Here is a 21,432-nt window from a genome sequence, read left to right as displayed (position 1 = left end):
TAGGTGCAGGAGTAGGCCATTTGTCCCTTCGAGCCAGCACCGCCATTCACTGTGATCACGGCTGATCATCCACAATCAGTACCCCATTCCTGTCTTTTCCCCATATCCCTTGACTCCGCTATCTTTAAGAGCTCTACCTAGCTCTCTCTTGAAAGCATCCAGAGAATCGGCCTCCACTGCCTTCGGAGGCAGAGAATTTCACAACTCACTGGGTGAAAAATTTTCTCCGTTCAGAATGGCCCACCCCTTATTCTTAAACTGTGGCCCCTGGTTCTGGACCCCCAGCATCGGGAGCATGTTTCCCGCCTCTAGTGTGCCCAATCCCTTAACAATCTTATATGTTTCAATAAGATCCCCTCTCTTCCTTCTAAATTCCAGTGTATACAAGCCCAGTCGCTTCATTCTTTCAACATATGACAATCCCGCCATCCCGTGAATTAACCTTGTGAACCTATGCTGCACTCCCTCAATAGCAAGAATGTCTTTCCTCAAATTTAGAGACCAAAACTGCACACAATACTCCAGGTGTGGTCTCACTAGGACCCTGAATAACTGCAGAAGGACCCCTTTGCTCCTCTACTCAACTCCTCATGTTATGAAGGCCAACATGCCATTAGCTTTCTTCACTGCCTGCTGTATCTGCATGCTTACTTTCAGTGATTGATAAACAAGGAACGTCAGATCTCGTTGCAATTCCCCTTTTCCGAACTTGACACCATTCAGATAATAATCTGCCTTCCTGTTCTTGCCACCAAAGTGGATAACCTCACATTTATCCTCATTAAACTGCATCTTCCATGCATCTGCCCACTCACCCAACCTGTCCAAGTCACCCTGCATCCTCAGAGCATTCTCCTCACAGTTCACACCACCACCCAGCTTTGTATCATCTGCAAATTTGCTAATGGTAACCCTTCATCTAAATCATTAATGTAAACTGCTGCAGTCCCAGCACCGAGCCTTGCGGTACTCCACTAGTCACTGCCTGCCATTCTGAAAGGGACTCGTAAATCCCTACTCTGTTTCCTGTCTGCCAACCAATTTTCTATCCATGTCAGTAACCTGCCCCCAATCCCATGTGCTCTAATTTTGCCCACTAATCTCTTATGTGGAACCTTATCAAAGGCTTTCTGAATGTCCAGGTACACTACATCCACTGCCTCTCCCTTGTCCATTTTCCAAGTTACATCCTCAAAAAATTTCAGAAGATTAGTCAAGCATTATCCTGTTACTGCTATCCAAATGTGCCGCTATTTCATCTTTTATAATTGACTCCAGCACCTTCCCCACCACCGGTCAGGCTGACTTGTCTACAATTCCCTGTTTTCTCTCTCCCTCCTTTCTTTATAAATGGGATAACATTAGCTATTCTCCAATCCACAGGAACTGATCCTGAATCGAGAGAACATTGGAAAATGATCACCAATGAGTCCACGATTTCTAGAGCCATCTCCTTAAGTACCCTCGGATGTAGACCATCAGGCCCTGGGGATTTATCCGCCTTCAGTCCCAAAACCATTTCCTGCCTAATGTGAATTTCCTTCAGTTCCTCCGTCACCCTAGGTCCTCTGGCCACTAGCACATCTGGGAGATTGTTTATGTCTTCATTAGTGAAGGCAGATCCAAAGTACCTGTTCAACTCGTTTGCCATTTCATTGTTCCCATAATGAATTCACCTGTTTCTGTCATCAAGGGACCCACATTTGCCTTAACTAATTATTTCCTCTTCACACACCTAAAGAAGCTTTTACTATTCTCCGTTATATTCTTGGCTAGCTTACCTTCGTACCTCATCTTTTCTCCCCGTATTGCCTTTTTAGTTATCTTCTGTTGCTCTTTCAAAATTTCCCAATCCTCTGGCTTCCTGCTCATCTTTGCTATGTTATACTTCTTCTCTTTTATTTTTATACAGTCTTTGACTTCCCTTGTCAGCCACGGTTGCCTCTTACTCCTTTAGAATCTTCCTCTTTGGAATGAATTGATCTGCACCTTCTGTATTATTCCAAGAAATACCTGCCATTGTTCCACTGTCATCCCTGCTAGGGTCTCTTTCCAGTCAACTTTGGCCAGCTCCTCCTTCATGCCTCCATAGTCCCCTTTGCTCAACTGTAATCCTCACACCTCCGATTTTCCAAGTTACATCCTCTTCAATTCTCCAATTGTAGATTAAATCGTATCACATTAATGTCACTACCACCTTTACCTTGAGTTACCTTCTCAAATCCGGTTCATTACACAACACTAAATCCAGAAATGCCTTCTCCCTGGTAGGCTCCAGTACAAGTTGCTCTAAGATTCCATCTCAGAGGCACTCCACAAACTCCCTTTCTTGAGGTTTAGTACCAACCTGATTTTCCCAGTCTACCTGCATGTTGAAATCTCCCCTAACCACTGTAGAATTACCATTGCTATATGCCAATTTTAACTCTTGATTCAAGTTGCACTCTATATCCAGGCTACTGTTTCGAGGCCTGTAGATAACTCACGTTAGGGTCTTTTTAACCTTACAATTCCTCAGTTTTATCCATACTGACTCTACATCTCCTGATTCTATGTCACCCCTCGCAAGGGACTGAATTTCATTCCTCACCAACAGAGCTACCCCATCGCCTGTGCACACCTGTCTGTCTTTTCGATAGGACGTGTACCCCTGAATATTCAGTTCCCATCCCTGGCCCTTTTGCAGCCATGTCTCTGTAATTCCCACAACATCAAACTTGCCAATCTCTAACTGAGCTTCAAGCTCGTCCACTTTATTTCTTATACTTTGTGCATTCATATGCAACATTTTAACGGGTATTCACCTCCCCACTCACACCGGTGACTATTGCCCCTGACCATACACATAATTCCTTTATAACTCCTCCCATTCTGTTGTTGGGTAGACCAACCCCCCTTCCCCCCCCCCCCCCCCCCCTCCCCAACTCTCCATTCTTTGCACAACCACAGCTTAGATATGAGAGAGAAATGTTTTAATTGAAGTCTTAAGAAATACAGAGAGGCAGATGCCGACAAATTCAAACTCAGTTTAAGCATTGAATATTCGTGTTGCCTCATTATTCTGCCTATGAAATTAGTCCCATTTCATTTTTTGGAATGAATGGCTGAGAATGGTACAGTGTTTCGGCACCGTTGACACAAGAAGAAATCCTTGCAAAAGATCTGCAGCAATGGAAGCCTAGATAAAACTTTGATGACAAATAAGGTATGGACTGATGAAATTTGAATAAACTGATTTACAGAAGTACATGGCTGGTTGGCTCACAGCAAGGGAACTGAAAGCATGAAGGCAGCGAAAGATGCGCATGGAGCTTTTAGTGTCAAAAAGATTGGGGTAGTTATTTAATAAAACACAAAGTGCTGGAGTGCCTCAACGGGTCAGGCAGCATCTGGAGGACATGGATAGGCAACATCTCTGGTCAGGACCCTTCTTCGAAGGATGTTGTTCAGGTCTTAATGATCAAAGATCACTTATTTCTGATGGAGAGTAATTGGATTGAGGACGATATTTTCAGATGACGAAGAGCCGGAGGCAATGGTCTCATTAGTTAAGGAGGACTTGCATTCAAAGCATCTCCAAGAAGATTTATTTAGGATGAAATGGTTGATTTACGAGGAGGCTGTGGAGGCCAAGTCAGTGGATATTTTTTAAGGCAGAGATAGATAGATTCTTGATTAATGTGGATGTCAGAGGTTATGGGGAGAAGGCAGGCGAATGGGATTGAGAGGTAGAGATCAGCCATAATTGAATGGTGTAGACTTGATGGGCTGAATGTGCTCATTCTGTTCCTATCACTTATGCACTTATGAATGTTTATGCAGGTTGGGTCTATATTCAGCAGAGTTTAGAATGTTGCAATCATGTTGGTGGGTTAAAATGATAGATGTTGGGATATTGGAAGATGATCTAGAACTAAGGGGCTATATTTTCAAAATAAGGGGTCACCCATACAAAGCAGAGATGAGGAGAGACTTCTCCAAGAGTGGTAAATCTTTCCAATTCGCTTGCTTTTTGAGGTCAACTGACTGAATTGCTTAATATATTCAGGTCTGATAAGGACAGAGTTTTGGATTGAAGTTGAATTAACACTTGTGAGAAGCAGGTTCAAGGTGTCCACTTGCCACTGTTTCTTGTTCTTATGTAGACCATCTAATTCAACCCTAAAGAATGCTTGGGAAAGGGAATAGATCAGCATCAGTGGTAGAAGGTGGAATTGTCCTATGGGGTTTTTTTTTCCATGTTAAATCTTGATCCTGCAACAGCATTTCAAGTCCTGATGGATTTTCTCAGTCAAGCCTGTTTGTCCTTGAATCTTCCACGATAGAACACATTTGTTCACTTCTCAGCTATGACTACATTTTGTTGAAATAAACGATTATTAAAATAACTGGTGCAAAAACAATGATGTAATTTTGCAGATACATTCAATTGGATGTATTGCACAGCATTTTGCATAACAAGAAATGAAAATATTGACCTAAGAAAGTTAGAATTGAAATTAGAATCAGTAGATTATTGTTATGTTCACTTGAATGATTCCTAAGATGGGATGTGATATGCATCATTTCCAGGGCTATCTCTTTTAAAACTCCAATTTAGTGGTGAATTAAGAAGTGTTTTTATTCTTAAGCAGCAGATGGGGATTGTAATGAAGGTTGTGTTGTGATAAAGTATATCAGGAAAGTCTTCAATTATGTATTAGCTATCATTAAAAGGGCAATAAAGTGGGATTAGTTAAGGATACAAAATCATTTAATACTGACTGTGTTACCTTATTGATTAGCCTCCATTAAAATAATATCAACTGATCAAGGCCCTTTCCATTTCATCGTGTTTTCAATCCATCTATTTCAAACCTAATAGAGCCTAACACTGCCAGAACCTGAGTTCATGCATGACTTTGGGTTCTGCTTGGGTGGAGTTTGCAGGTCCTCGTCTAGAACTGCAGGGTATATGTTTAAGGTCAGTGGGGAAGGTTTTAATAGGAACTTGAGCGTCACTTTTTTTCTCACATTGTGTGGTGTGATGTGGAACAATTTGCCTGGGAAAGTAATTGAGGCAGATACAATAGCAACATTTAAAGGACATTTAGACAGATGCATGGATATGAAAGGTTTGGAGGAATAAGGGTCAAACATGGACAAATGGGGCTAGCTTTGATGGGGCACATTGGTCCGAATGGAAGGTTTTGAGCCAAAGAGCCAGTTGGCACATTGGCCTTCATGAGAACCTGTTTCAGTGCTTTCTGACCTTCACTTGGGAATATCTTGTTCTTCTCCATGCAGCTAACGTGGGGATGTTCACACAGATGTTAGCATATTTTAATAGGGCGGAGGAGATTTGAACGTGAAAAATAGCCAAATCTCAAATACTGAGAAGCATGGGCAATGTAGATGCAAGCAGGTTGTTTCAATGAACAATGCGAGTACAGGAGGAGTGTTTATGGACTTAACATGAACATATTTCAATTGAAAGTAGAGATTAATAGAATGGTAACGGAAATGGTGAGTTGAAACTGGGTAAATTATTTTAATGGCACAGAAATCTGGTTAATAATAGGATTTATTTGAACAAGGTGGTTTTCCTGTTTTCTGGACCATCTCTCGAAAACAATTAATTGGGCTAGAATAAATGATAGACACAAAAAGCTTGAGTAACTCAGTGGGACAGGCAGCATCTCTCGAGAGAAGGAATGGGTGACGTTTCGTGTCGAGGGAGACCCTTCTTCAGACTGGTTAAGGAAAAGGGAAACGAGAGATATAGATGATGATGTTGAGATAAAGGACAATGAATGAAGAAATGATGATAAAGGAAACAGGCCATTGTTAGCTGTATGTAGGGTGAAAATGAGAAGCTAGTGCAACTCGGGTGGGGGAGGGATAGAGAGAGAGGGAATGCCGGGGTTACTTGAAGTTAGAGAAATCAATATTCATACCACTGGGCGGTAAGCTGCCCAAGCGAAATATGAGATGCTGTTCTTCCAATTTGTGGTTAGCCTCACTCAATGGAGGAGACCTAGGACAGAAAGCTCTGTGGGAATGGAAAGGAGAATTATAGTTTAGGCGGACTGAGTGAAGGTGTTCAGCGAAACGATCGGCCATTCTGTGTTTGGTCTCGCCGGTGTATAAGAGTCCACATTATAATAAAAGGATGGGTAGTAAAGAACATTGTTACTTTTTAGTTGCCGACCTTTGAGGATCAGGGAGAATAATTGCAATAGCTTATTTCATTTTCTTTCTTGATTGGATGTTTATTTTTGTCATTCCATATTTTATGTGCATTTCTCTACAGTTGGTGATCTTGGTGAGAGTTGAATTTGAAAACTGCTGATATACGCAATTACTGGCATAATCAAATATAATTGTATTGGAACTACTGTCTATGTTGTCTGCTGCTGAGAGCTGACAGGAAAGTAGAAACCACATTTTCAGCAATGTTACTGTTTGCAAGATTTGTTGGCTGTGCAGAGATTTATGTTTCAGTAAGTTTGACGTTTACTGATTAGTAAGTCAGCATAAGGAGATTGTTAGAACATAATCAGAATGGAATAACCTCAGTAATCTGTGTGGATATGAACACCTATATATGGCTTTATTGATCATCCCGCACTGATGTATATTTTTAATCTATTTCTGTTTTAAGGAGACTGAGGAAGGAGTGCTAGCCAAACAGGCTGATGTGGAAGGCGTATTTTTCAAGGCACAGCAATTCTATAAGGAAAAACCGATCTTACAACCATTAAAGGTAACCTTTTAAAATTTTGGTTTTGGAGTTGGAATATTGCAATTGCCTTAATGAAGTGTTTTAAGTATATTATCCCGATGCCAAGATTTTATCTCAAGAAATATTATTGAGCAATTACATCAGAATCCTGATAGCTGGCAGAAAGATAAATGTCCCACACAAGAGATTAGTGTGCAAAATTAGAGCACGTGGCATTGGGGGTAGGGTATTGACTTAGATAGAGAACTGGTTGGCAGACAGGAAGCAAAGAGCTGGAATTAACGGGCCCTTTTCAGAATAGCAGGCAGTGACTAGTGGGGTGCCGCAAGCCTTAGTGCTGTGACCCCTGTTATTTACAATATATATTAACGATTTAGATGAGGGAATTAAATGTAACATCTCCAAGTTTGCGGATGACACAAAGCTGGGTGGCAGTGTGAGCTGTGATGAGGATGCTATGAGGCTGCAGGGTGAATTGGATAGGTTGGATGAGTGGGCAGATACATGGCAGATGGTGTAAAATGTGGATAAATGTGAGGTTGTTCACTTTGGTGGCAAGAACAGGAAGGTGGATTATTATCTGAATGGTGTCAGATTAGGAAAAGGGGAGGTGCAACGAGACTTGGGTGTGATTGTACATCAGTCACTGAAAGTAAGCAAGCAGGTACAGCAGACAGTGAAGAAAGCTAATGCATGTTGGCCTTCATTGTGAGAGGATTTGAGTTTAGGAGCAAGGAGGTCCTACTGCAGTTGTACAGGGCCCTGGTGAGATCCCACCTGGAGTTGTGTGTACAATCTTGGTCTCCTAATTTGAGTAAGGACATTATTGCTATCGTTGGAGTGCAGCACAGGTTCACCAGGTTTATTCCCGGGATGGTGGGACTGACATATGAAAGAATGGGTTGACTGGGCTTGTATTCACTGGAATTCAGAAGGATGAGAGGGAATCTTATAGAAATATATTCTTAAAGGATTGGCCAGGCTAGATGCAGGAAAAATATTCCCGATGTTGGTGGAGTCCAGAACCATGGGTCACTGTTTAAGAATAAGAGGTAGGCCATTTAGGACTGAGATGAGGAAAAACTTCACCCAGAGAGTTATGAATCTGTAGAACGGGGTACTGATTTTAGATGATCATCCATGATCATATTGAATGGTGGTGCTGGCTCGAAGGGCCGAATGGCCTACTCCTGCACCTATTTTTCTATGTTTCTATGTACTCCATAAATACAAGTTGTTTCATTCAATTTAATTCAGCTCTTGAATCACAGATGTGCCAAGAAATTAATCTGCAATCATTACAGCCAAATGCACACGTACGCACTTGTGGTGATGTCAGTGCATTTGTGCTCTGCCTCTGAAAATGGTGGTAAATGTAGGTAGCAAAGTATAATATACTCTCATTGCAGTTTAGCACTTTGCATGCGACTGACCATGAGTGAATTGTCAGCATGGTTGTCTTCAGGGGAATGATTTAGTGTCAGATTAAAATCAGCAACTGCTTGATGAATATGCACATTTCCCCTGAGGAACATGGGAGAGTATGAAATGGGACATAAAGCTATAGTGAAGATCGACACAAAATACTGAAGTAACTCAGCGGGACAGGCAGCATCTCTGGATAGAAGGAATGGTGATGTTTCAGGTCGAGACCCTTCTTCAGACGGAGAGTCAGGGGGAGAGGGAGACAGAGATATGGAAGGTGAGGTGTGAAAACAAGACACAAAACAAAACAGATCCAACAATTTGTACCTATTTTCAGTGTAAAGCAGCAGTCCCCGCAGTTCCTTCCTACACATGAACCTACCCTGGTTGAGCTGGTTTTAAAACAGTTTTCAGTATTTCTATTAATCTGAAGGTATACGCTGTTTTACCATCTATTCGTAATCAAACTGAATTTAATTTACTTAAAATAAAGATGTCAGAAACTGGGAGGGGTTTTATAATGGATAATTGGAACAAATCAATGACAGAATTATTTCAGCTGATGAGCTCCTGGAGTTAAATAGCTGTTTAAAACCTCACAGGATAAAGGGTTGGCATAGAATGGGGGTATAAATCTGTAAACGTTGCTAGACATGGAAGTCCCCGTGATCCTTGCAACTTGTGCCGCACATTTATAAATGCATTATCCATCATTCAGCATATACTTTCCCAGCCAGGTTGTTCAACACAAGGCATACAATCTTTTGTGTGTAGTGTCTCCTGGTTCCTTTGTGTTAAGGGCCAGTCCCACTTGGATGTCATTAACGCGACATCATTTACGTGTCACGACGCACGATGCGCGCATGGCGTGCATTACCCGCGTATGGTGAGTGGTGAGGCGTGGTGGCATAGACAATGACATGCGGTTGCGCACGGCGCCCCAGGATTTTGGGATTCACAAAATCTTCGCGTGCCACCTGCGTGACGTGCAAATGACGCCCAAGTGCGACAGTCCCTTTACCTCAAGAGGTATGGAGCTTATCTCCAGAACTGACAGTTTAAGTTCTCTCTTTGCACCAACTCTGCCAGACCAAACTGATACCACTCACTGCAGTGCCTCATGCTTTGCCTATTGATTCTCATCTTGTTTGTGGACTCCAGTATTATGATTGCTGTTTACCTTTAACATCTGCAAACTGATTCTCTCATGCTGTTCAAACAGATGACAGATTCTTCCTCTGAATTGCCTGCCCCCAAGGCTTGTGCACAGTCCCATTGTTCGGAAAATATTAGGTCACTCTCAAAGTGACACTTTTGACTCGTCTACTCATAAGGGGACTGTCTGCCACAGGCACTGGACTTAATAGAAACAGAAAATAGGTGCAGGAGTAGACCCTTCGAGCCAACAACGCCATTCAATATGATCATGGCTGATCATCCAAAATCAGTATCCCGTTCCTGCTTTCTCCCCATATCCCTTGATTCCTTTAGCCCTGAGCTTTTTCTATCTCTCTTGAATACACCCAGTGAGTTGGCCACCACTGCTTTCTGTGGCAGAGAATTCCACAGATTCAAAACTCTCTGGGTGAAAAAAAAAATCCTCATCTCAGTCCTGAATGGCTTACCCCTTATTCTTTATTCTGACCCCTGGTTCTGGACTCCACCAACATCAGGAACATTTTTCTTGCATCCAGCCCGTCCAATCCCTTAAGAACTTTATATGTTTCCATAAGAACCCCTCTCATCCTAAATTAAGATTCCATAAGACCCCCTCTCATCCTAAATTAAGATTCCATAAGACCCCCTCTCATCCTAAATCTCATCCTAAGCCCAATCGATCAATTGGAAACACTTGAAACACTTCTTTTCTGGGGTAATTACCTTATTGTAATTCTGCCACCAACTTGCTACCTTACTCTGTAGGTCTGTTTCTCAATCTTATTGTCACCTCTGGTGGGTGTTTGCATAGTCCCCAATTTCTATCTTAGTATTGTGCTGGTGCCTTCAATACTTGACTTGTTATCCAGGTATGGAGAATGCATAATCCTAGCTTATGCTATCTGTCACTTGACCAGAGAGCAACCGAGAATGCATGACCTACCCTTTGCCTCCACACATGTTCAAGTCAAGTTTATTCATCACATACACATACGAGATGTGCAGTGAAATGAAAAGTGGCAATGCTTGCGGACTTTGTGCAAAAAAACTACAAAACAGAATGGAACAGAATCACGTATTCACATATTATATATTTGTGGGAGGAAAAAAAAAGAAAAAACAGCAACTTTAAATAGACACCACACAACAGTAGAGTAGTACAGTAAAGTTAGTCAAGTTTACAGTCCTAATGGCCTCTGGGAAGAAACTCCTTCTCATCCTCTCCGTTCTCACAGCATGGCAACGGAGGCGTTTGCCTGACCGTAGCAGCTGGAACAGTCCGGTGCTGGGGTGGAAGGGGTCTCCAATGATCTTGTTGGCTCTGGAGTTGCACCTTCTGATGTATAGTTCCGGCAGGGGGGCGAGTGAAGTTCCCATAGTGCGTTCGGCTGAACGCACTACTCTCTGCAGGGCCTTCTTGTCCTGGGCAGAGCAGTTCCCAAACCAAATCGTGATGTTTCCGGACAAGATGCTTTCCACAGCCACTGAGCAGAAGCACTGGAGGATCCTCAGAGACACTCTGAATTTCCTCAATTGCCTGAGGTGGTAAAGGCGCTGCCTTGCCTTACTCACCAGTGCTGCAACGTGTGATGTCCATGTTAGATCCTCTGAGATGTGGACTCCCAGGTATTTAAAGCACCTCACCCTATCCACAGTATCCCCATTTATCTTCAATGGTGTGCACGTCCTCGGATGATGTGCCCTCCTAAAGTCCACGATCAGCTCCTTAGTTTTCTTGATATTCAAGAGGAGGCTGTTGTCCTGACACCAGAGTGCTAGATCAGCCACCTCCGCCTGGTAGGCCTTCTCATCGTTACCGGAGATCAGGCCCACCAGCCACACAGTCATGTGTGTACAGGGAGTACAGTAGGGGGCTGAGGACGCACCCCTGGGGGGATCCTGTGCTCAGGGTGAGGGACTTCGATGTATTTCCTCCCATCTTGACTGCCTGGGGTCTGGCGGTGAGAAAGTCCAGGACCCAGGCACGCAGGGGGGTGTTGAGCCCCAATTCCAGCAGATTCTCAGCAAGTCTGGTGGGGACTATCGTGTTGAAGGCTGAACTGAAGTCTATGAACAGCATCCTCACATAACCCCCCCTTCTGGCTGTCAAGGTGAGAGAGAGCGGTGTGCAGAACCTGGGAGACCGCATCGTCCGTGGATCTGTTCAGACGGTTATGTGAACTGTAGCGGGTCCATGTTGCGGGGGAGGAAGGCGCAGATATGGTTCTTGACCAGCCTCTCAAAGCTTTTCATGACCACCGAGGTGAGGGCCACCGGACGGTAGTCATTCAGGCAGACTGGGGAGGCATTTTTAGGTACAGGTACAATCAGTGGCAGACTGGCCAGGGTGTCAGCTTGCCCGATGGCAAGTGGGCCCCTGATGAAGTGGACCACCTATATCAAGTGGGCTCCTGATGAAGTGGGCCCCCTTTGTCTCCTGGCAACCAATATTTTTAGACCCAGTCCGCCACTGGGTACAATGATGGATCTTTTGAAGCAGGCAGGGGCCACGGACTTGGCCAGGGTGAGGTTGAATATTGTAGTGAGCACTGGAGCTAGCTGCGTAGCACAAGACTTAAGTACTCGCCCCGAGATGCCATCTGGGCCTGCAGCTTTCCTCGTTGCTTGTTCCGCTGAATTCCTCCAGCCAGATCCACCAATCTTTTTGCTGCATATTCCAGCGTCTGCACTTTTTTGTGTCTCCTCTCTCTCTAAGAATGCCTTGTAGGCTATTTATTTCTCAGTGGGCGACCCCTTTGTCAATGTTATTCTCTCTCATTGCAATTCTATGTCTGGAGGCAACACATTCCCAATCACTGCCATGTTAAATCACCATTTCCCTTGACTCTATGCCACATGACCTTTCCTTGGTTTCTTTAGCACACACTTGTATGCTTTGTCTAAACAAGAGTGTCTGAAGGCACTGGGCCTGTACTTGCTAGAATTTCGAAGGATGTGGGGGGATGTGGGGGGAGGGGGAAATCTCATTGAAACTTACCAAATAGTGAAAGGCCTGGATAGAGTGGATGTGGAAAGGATGTTTCCACTAGTGGGAGAGTCTAGGACCAGCGGCCATAGCCTCAGAATAAAAGAACGTACCTTTAGAAAGGAGATGAGGAGAAATGTATTTAGTCAAAGGGTGGTGAATCTGTGGAATTCATTGCCACAGAAAGCTGTGGAGGCCGAGTCAATGGATATTTTTAAGGCAGAGATAGATAGATTCTTGATTAGCATGGGTGTCAGGGGTTATGGGGAGGACAAGAGAATGGGGTTGATGGATCAGCTATGATTAAATGGTGGAATAGACTTGATGGGCTGAATGGCCTAATTCAGCTCCTATCACTTATGAACTTATGAAGAATCAGGGTCAGCTCTCGTTTGAGGATTATCAAATGCTCCATGGAATAAGTTCTGCTGGAGTAGAGAAGAACTGTATGTTTGCGTGATTGCTGGCCACAATTGACTAGATGAATGGATTTCCCAACCTTTGAAGATCAAAGGATATATGCAAAGTATTCCCTCGGGCAAATAGCAGATGTAGAATGGCTGTAAAAGTCCAATCAATGTCCAAGATAAATACAGATTTACAATGCTCTGTTTATATTATGCTTGTGAAGTCTGCAAGAGGATTTCACCATTGCAAGAAAGTTTAGGTTTTGTCACATGTGAACTTTGTTTTGCATGCTATTCAATAAAATTGGATAATACTGTACAGATATAAAATCAAATCAAACATGAATACAATAGGTGGAGCAAAATATAAGATGCAGAGTGCCGAATATAGTTCTCAGCATTGCAGCACACCTGTTCCATAGACATAACCCAATGTCTGCAATGAGGGAGAGATGAATCTGATAGTACGGGAGAATATGGCAGGGTCCTCAGATGCCTGATACCAGAGAGGAAGATTGACACAAAATGCTGGAGTAACTTAGCGGGTCAGACAGCATCTCTGGAAAAAAGGAATAGGTAACGTTTCAGGTCGAGAATCTTCCTCAGACTAACTGTCAGGGGAAATGAAACAAGAGATATAGATGGTGATATGGAGAGAGATATAGAACAAATGAATAAGAGATATGCAAAAAGAGTAACTATGATAAAGGAGACAGATCATAGTTAGCTGTAGGCGAGGTGAGAACGAGTTACACACAATGAGAGTCAACAAGCCGACTTTGAAAGTTGTACAATTATTTGGGTGAGGGAGAGACGGAGAGAGGGAGGGTTGTAATGGTTACTTGGTTAGAGAAATCAATATTCATACCATTGGGTTGTAAGCTGCCCAAGCAAAATATGAGGTGCTGTTCCTAAAAATTTGCGTTTGGCCTCACTCTGACAGAGGTGGAAGCCCAGGACAGAAAGGTCATTGTGGGAATGGGAAGGGGAATTAAAGTGTTTGGCAACCGGGAGATCAGAAAGGTGCAGGAGGACTGAGTGAAGATGTTCAGAAAGAGGTGGAGCCAAGATGTGACTAGTGTTGGGATCACGTTGGAGGTGGTGAAAATGTCAGAGTAGTATGCGATGGTTGATGGGGTGAAAGGTAAGGACTCGGGGGACTCTGTCCCTGCAGCGACTTGGGGGAGGGGGAGCAAGGGCGGAGGTACGGGGTACTGAGGAGACATGAGTGAGGGCCTCGGAGAGGAAGAAGCTGTTCCTGAGTCTGGTGGTGCACACTTTCAAGGTTCTGTATTTTCTGCATGCCATGAGCGGAAAGAAGAAGGAATGGCTGGGGTGAGACAAGTCTGAATATGTAAAGGAAAGCTTGATTTTTTTTGTGTGATTTTCATGATCTGAGAACTCAGCCATAGTTCAGAATGAAATGTATTCACTGTTGTAATGTATAAAATGCAGCAGCCACAACCATCTCCCTCAAGCAGCAGCTCAATAAATTACCTGATACAGTATTAAACCCGTATGTGCGGCTGTTATTAGCACAGTCAGAACATTTCATCTACATAAATTAATTCGCTAATTTTGAAAACAACATTATACAGGATATATTTAATGCACTTTTAAATTCATAATCAGCTGAGCGTTTTGAAGAAGCAATTAATTATGATCTGTTGATGTAAGAATTCTTCATTCCAATGAGCAAATAACAGTGTATTGATGAATAAGAGGTTGAATTAATCAGTATAAGAATAAGCGACTGATAAAGTAAGGAAACTGTTGCATGCTTCTTTACGCACAGCGCTAAATAACGGCTACACACACTTTGTGACAATATGGAGTCATTAACAAAGGAAGCACATTTTTACATTGAGCAGGGTGATGACTCAAGACCATCTGTCACTCTTAACCCACTTCAAATATAACTAAAATTTGACGATGATCTGATCGACTTTTCTCACTTTCAATAACACTAATTGACACTCATAACAAACACGGTGCCTTCAGTTGATAATGGAGAATGTTTCATTTGCTCAACCTTTATAAAAATATTATGAAAGTTCACAGTGTTGGAATATTTTACTTGAGAATGATCAAGTCGTTTGCTTTGCTGCATTCCACCAACACGGACATCATTTATGCCTCTACCAGCATTTACTTTCTCTCATTATTTACACTAATGCTGCTTCGAAACAATGATTGTATGTTATTTGCATTATGCCTTTGTGTTGCGATAGTGATTGTGCTTCAAAGATGCTTATTGGCAAGTGGAGCACATTGAGAGAATGATTGATTGAAAGATACAGTGTGAAAACAGGCCCTTCAGCCCACTGAGTCCACACCGACCATCGATCAGCCCTTCACACTAGTTCTATTTGAGCCCACTTTTGCATCCACTCCTTGCAAATTCCAGAGGCCAATTAACCTATAAACATGCACGTTTTGGGATGGGTGAGGTAAGCGGAGTACTCGGATGAAGGTCATGCAGAGAACATGCAAACTTCACACAGACAACACATGAGGTCAGGATCCAACCCAGATCTCTGCCATTGTGAGGCAGTGGCTCTCCTGGCTGCACCACCATGCCGCCCATCTTCTGGCGACATGAAACTTGCCATGTAAATTATGATTCCCTCTTTTCTTGGGGTGAGGACTCTTCTGTATCTAAGACCGTGGCCTGATATTGGGACCATGATCTTCCACCATGTATTTTCAACATGTACTTGCCTGTTAAGTATTCCAAACAGAGCAATGTTTGGGGATATTCACTTCCATAACTGCAAAGGTAAGGCTTATATTCAAGTCAAGAGCGTGAAGCAATTCTTGAATTTGCATTGCTTTCTCTATCTCAGCGAACCAAATGTGAGACCTCGTTAATGCAGTGTCTTCTTCCTGAACATCACTTTCCTCTCACCACGTCAACACTACATCAGCCTGTTATTAGGTGGATTAATCATGCTGTCACCTCCAACCAATTGGAAGCAGGTGTTTGATGCCATTTTCCTGTGGAGATGTTTCACATTGCTCTCGGAACAGCTGCATCAGGCAACACCAACTGTTACTTCCTTCAGGAAAGAGATTTCAATTAATTTTCTAAAATGAACATTTCATGGATTCATTTCAAATGCCTCTACTCAAAGCTATAAAACAACTCACAGAGCATCAAATGCTTTGCTGAAGCGGTCTGCCTGCAGATGAGGCCTCAGCTTGGCCTTTGCTTCATTATCAGCTGGAACAATCAATGTAATTGCGACAGATTACCAAGGTTACCTTCGGAATAATTCTTGAGTATTTGCACAATAAAAGAATGTGCTTTTAGTTTTCAGTCATTGTTTTTTCCTTTGTGTTCAAGATCGTTTAGCTGTCGTCTTCCCTCTTCACCGCCATTTATAAGGAACAGCATATCTAATGACAGTTGCTGTCACTTTGCCAATTGATATATTTTTAGAACTCATCTTGAAGATGTTCATATCTGTGCATTTAAATTCGGGAAGAGAAGTTGTCAAAACAGCAGCAAGATTTACGCTCTGATTTTTTTCGAATGCAGGAGAGAAGCTCCAACCTTGATTTAGTTTTTCACCTCATGTCCATTTCCATGTCAGAATTTGAAGACTATGAGAGAATGAAAAGATAAAATAAAAGGGAAAGGAGTGGAATAAATAAAATGCTTTATATAATATATCTGGAATGAGAAAAAAACAAATTAATGGTATTTTGAGTATTTATCTTATGCCAATGAATCGCTGGAGTAATCCAAAGACAAGGCCTTGAGAAAGTTTATAATGGTATGCAATACATTTGCATGAATCTGGTATTAATACTAATGTTTTTGCTATTCAGTATTTAGAAGCAGATTGCTTCCTGAAGTAATTATTCTGGACAGGTCAATAATTGTGTGCCACTTGCCATCTCATCAAACGATGGCTGGGTTGACCACCATTTGTGTTGGTCTTTGTGTGATATGGGCAGCACGTTGTGTTTACAGGCAAAATGGATGAAAGTGAAAATTTACTCCCATAGAATACAATATCGGCAAACCTGGAATTATTGAATTAAAGGTTCTCTGAAACTAATCATTTGCAATGCTACTATTTAATTTTCATTTCAGGGAAAAGTAACTGCTGCTTATAATTTGCAAATTATAGTTTGCAGGTGAGGAAGCATTACAATCCTTGCATTATAATACCAGTTCATTCAGCTTTGTGCTTTTAATTTATTTTAGGGAAAAATTGACAACCTAAATTTTGACTGGAAGACAATCAACAAATTATTGTTCGAATTGAAACAAAGGCATCAACCTGGTAAGTGAATTGACTTTTTATTTGGTTTTGGAATGGTATACATTAATCATTGGATGATCCTGTTGTTCTTGCTAATGTACTAGCAATTGAATAATATATACGTTCTGAATATGAATCCCTGTTAAGCATCAGTCATCACAGATTTATTAGCAATGTTGCTCTAATGTTGAGTTGAGTGGAGAATCATACATAATTTCGGTCTATCAATTCTTCAACCCAAATCCAAATTGCAATATGAACCCATTCATGGCTTGTGGCAAATCACTAATCAATAGTAATTTATGATTTATTACGAGTCCGCCTTCATTTATCCTATAAAGTGTTTTCTTAATTTGACTAGTGAACAATTCTCGTTGGTTTTTTTTGTCCTTGGGCAAATGGACCTCTTAAAAATTCATGCTGGGGTGACTGGAAAACCTGTGTATTCATTTTAAATGTGATTTAAGATCTTGGTAAGAGTGGATTTTTATTGCAAGGGATTATTCAGAATTGAATCTCATCAGCAGCATGGGCGGCACGGTGGCGCAGCGGTGGAGTTGCTGCCTTACAGCGCTTGCAGCACCAGGGACCCAGGTTCAATCCTGACTCTGGGTGCTTGTCTGCAGGGAGTTTGTACGTTCTCCCCATGACCTGCGTGGGTTTTCTCCGAGAACATCGGTTTCCTCCCGCACTCCAAACACTTACAGATTTGTGGGTTAATTACCCTTGGTATAAATTTAAAAAATTGTCCCTAGTGTAGGAGAGTGTTAATAGGCGGGGATTGCTAGTCGGTGTGGACTCGGTGGGCCGAAGGGCCTTTTTCCGTGCTGTATCACTAAACTAAACTAGACTAAAATCAGCATTTTATCTGGGTCAGGATTCTATATATGGACCCTTTTTTTCAACGTGTCTGCTGTAAAAAAGCATTTTTACGATTGCTTTAATGATGTAAAACATTCCAGGCAGTTTGCGTGCATTTTTGTGTGCCGTGTGAGTATGAAACCGCTGGATAATCTTGAATTTAGGGCTCCTTGGATTCGAGGGGGATGGAACAGAACACCGGACAGTTATTCATTGGACCTATGTAACTGCACATAAATACAGGGCATTCTTCCATTGTATCCAGTAACTTCACCTGTTGCCTATCTTGGAAGAACGTATAAACTTGCTTTATTATTGTTACATTGACGTAACCTTTACGTAATTTGAATTAAAGTGATCTCCCTGTATCTATGTGTTTGGTAAATTTGGCTGGCAGTTAGATTTCCTGTGCATGAAGGATCTGAATTATTTTCCCAGCTTAACTATAACATAATGCTCCTCATAGCAATCTTACTGGAGTGCATAACCTTATATTCTCCTACAAGAAACTCAATTTTCCATGCTTTTGTCCACTTACTCAACCTATCTGTATCCTGTTGCATAGTCCAAATGTCCTCATCCCAACATGCCTATCCATTTCATGTCATTGGCAAATGTGGAGATGTTACATTCCACCCCCACCTCTGTGTCAGTATTAATAGTCATAAATCATTGAGAGCCAAGAACCAAACCAGTGGCACTGCACTAATTATATCCTTCTAGCCTGAAAAATACGTGTTTATTCAAACTCGCTCTGTTCAATTTGGAGGCCATTTTTCCTTCTAACAATAATCATAATCATACTTTATTAGCCAAGTATGTTTTGCAACATACGAGGAATTACATTTGCCATACAGTCATACTAATAAAAAGAAACAAAACACATAAAATACATTTTAACATAAACATCCACCACAGTCACTCCTCCACAAAATGTTCAATCTCTTCCTTTCTTTGTTCTCCCACGGTCGGGGGCCTTGAGCCTTCCGTTGACGGGGCAATCTTGGCTCCTGTAGCCGGCGGTCGGACCCTCCACGTCGGGGAGATCAAGCTCCTGCATAGGGGGGTAATCTCAGCTCCCCCGCGCCGGGCGATCGCACCCCGGGTCGGGGCTGGTCAAAACCTTTTGCGCTGTTTGGAGCTTCCAGACATCGGTCTCTACCCGGGACTGCGAGCTCCTCGATGGTGAAATCCGCAGGCCGTGGTTGGAGCGTCGATCCCAGGCAAGGGATCAGCTCCGATGGTAAGTCCATGGCCCCGAAGTGGGGCTCAACGTCAGTCCCGAGCAAGGCCGCCAGCTCCATGATGTTAGGCTGCAGAGCGACCGGAGATACGATCCGGAAAACAATCGCAATTCTGGCAAGGTAAGAGATTGAAAAAAAGTTTCCCCAACCCCCTCCCCCACCTCCCCACATAAAACAAACCAGAGAACATTAACACATACTTTTAAAACACCCTAAAAATAACAAAAAATGGTGGTCATAAATGATACCATAATTTTTTACATTTTGCACCCTCTGGTGCTGGCTGACAAGTCCTGGTAACCAGCCTGCCTTTCACATGATCAACATATCCAATACATTTTCACTTGTGGTGGTAATTATGCCTTTATACAGTTTGAAGCGAGCACAAAGATATTGATGGAATATTCTGAAACTGGGAACTGCAGATCTTGGTTTAGAAAACAAAACACAAAGTGCTGGTGTAGCTTAGCAGGTCAGGCAGCATCCCCAGAGAACATGGATCGGTGACGCTGTGGGTCGCGACCCTTCTTCAGACTGATTATAGGGTTGGGGAAAGAAAGCTGGAAGAGGCGGGGCAGAACAAAGTGTTAGGCAAACACAGGCAAAAGAGGGTTTTGATTGGTAAATGGTTGGGCTAAGGCCTGAGATGAAATAACAATATAGAAGGCAAAAGGATTGAAGAGTTGTGAATTGTGAGGCCAGAGGAAGGAATGTAAGTAGAGGGGGAGGGGAGAAATAGGTGCATGTCCAGGTGGGGGGGGAGGGGTAAGAGAGGGGTGTGTGGGTGAGGGGGAAAAGGGGAGGGGTAGCAATGGGATAAATAGAGGTTACATAAAATTGGAGAAATCAATGTTCATACTGTTGTCTTCATACAAAACTATAGATGATTGCAATCAAGCCATTCACAGTGCACAGATAAAGGGTACAACATTTAGTGCCTTAATGTCCGATTTAATGTAGTGGGTTGTAAGCTACCCAAGCAGAATATGAGGTGATGTCCCTCCACTTTGCATGTGACCTGACTCTGTCAATAGGGGAAGCACGGACAGAAAGGTCAATGTGGGAATAGGAAGGGGAGTTACAAAGTAACCAGGCTATCTTGTCAGACGGATTCGGCCACACGATCGCCATGTCTACGCTTGGTCGTGTCGATGTACAGGAGGCCACTTTGGGAACAACAGATTTGCAATGTTCACTACAGCAGATATGATAGTGGCATTTAGGAGCCTGTTACATAGGCACACAAATATGCAAGGAATGGTGGGCTATGGATCACGTGCAAGCTGAAGAGAATATTTCATCTTGGCATCATGATCACCACAGACTTTGTGGACAAGGACATGCTCCTGTGCTGTACTTTTCTATCTTCTACCTTGAAGAACAATTAAGCTATTAATTTAACCTACCTGTCAGATCCTCGTTTCCTTGATTATTTCCCCAATCTCACTGCCTAGGTATCCCACTATTCCCCTTCACTATCCTCTTCCTTTTTGCACATCCATAGAAATCATTGCTGTTTTATTTAATTTTACTCACCAGTTTTCTCTCGTACTCACTTTTTGCCCTCCATGTTAAGTTGTTTTCCAGTTTCAATTTCCAGTTAGCTGGTCTACCACTAGCCCTTGCCACTTTGGATGCTCTCTCCTTTGATATAATAACTTCCTTCATCCCTTTTGTGAACCACAGTTGGAGCATCGTTCTCCTGGGGTCTCCATTTTTAATCGGGATACGTTTCTGATGATGAACATTATGAGGTAGCAGTTTAAATCTCATCCACGGACCTATCCGTTAACCTATTTACCCATCCAACACCAGACAACTCTCCTTTCAAACCATTTTGTTTGACTTTATTTAAGTTGAGGACTTCAATGATGGACCCTTGGTGTTTACCATCCAATTAATTTAGTTTAGTTTAGTTTAGAGGTACTGCATGGAAACATGCCCTTCAGCCCACCGAGTCTGCACCGACCAGTGATCCCCGCACACTAACACTATCCATGACACACATTTGGAACAATTTTATATTTATACCAAAGCCAATTAACGTACAAACCTGTACGTCTTTGGAATGTGGGAGGAAACTGAAGATCTCGGTGAAGGTCACAGAGGGTCACAGAGGTCACAGGTCACAGAGAGAACATACAAACTCTGTACAGACAGCAGCCATAGCTAGGATCGAACCAGAGTCTCTGGCGCTGTAAGGCAGCAGCTCTACCGCTATGCCACCGTGCTGCCCCAGGATTATATCCAGGATTCTATTATCTTGTGGTCACCACTCCCTTTGGAGTCGGTAACCACTGCAAGGTTCATTCATTATTACTCATTACACATGATCAAATCTCATCTAGCTTGT

At 42.6% G+C, this 21,432-nt stretch overlaps 1 protein-coding gene across 12 annotated transcripts in view; it reads left to right on the top strand.

The window, feature by feature from the left end:
* dmd (dystrophin) overlaps positions 1-21,432 on the top strand; it is a 1,663,772-nt gene that overhangs the window by 1,241,815 nt on the left and 400,525 nt on the right. For all 12 annotated transcript variants that reach the window (XM_033033201.1, XM_033033203.1, XM_033033205.1 and 9 more), the window contains 2 exons: positions 6,644-6,745; positions 16,917-16,995. In XM_033033201.1, coding sequence (XP_032889092.1) covers positions 6,644-6,745; positions 16,917-16,995 — 181 coding nt within the window. The remainder of the gene's footprint in view (positions 1-6,643; positions 6,746-16,916; positions 16,996-21,432) is intronic.

This window comes from Amblyraja radiata, chromosome 14, assembly GCF_010909765.2.
Source record: "Amblyraja radiata isolate CabotCenter1 chromosome 14, sAmbRad1.1.pri, whole genome shotgun sequence".
NCBI lineage: Eukaryota > Metazoa > Chordata > Chondrichthyes > Rajiformes > Rajidae > Amblyraja > Amblyraja radiata.
This window is presented reverse-complemented; position numbering and strand designations above follow the sequence as displayed.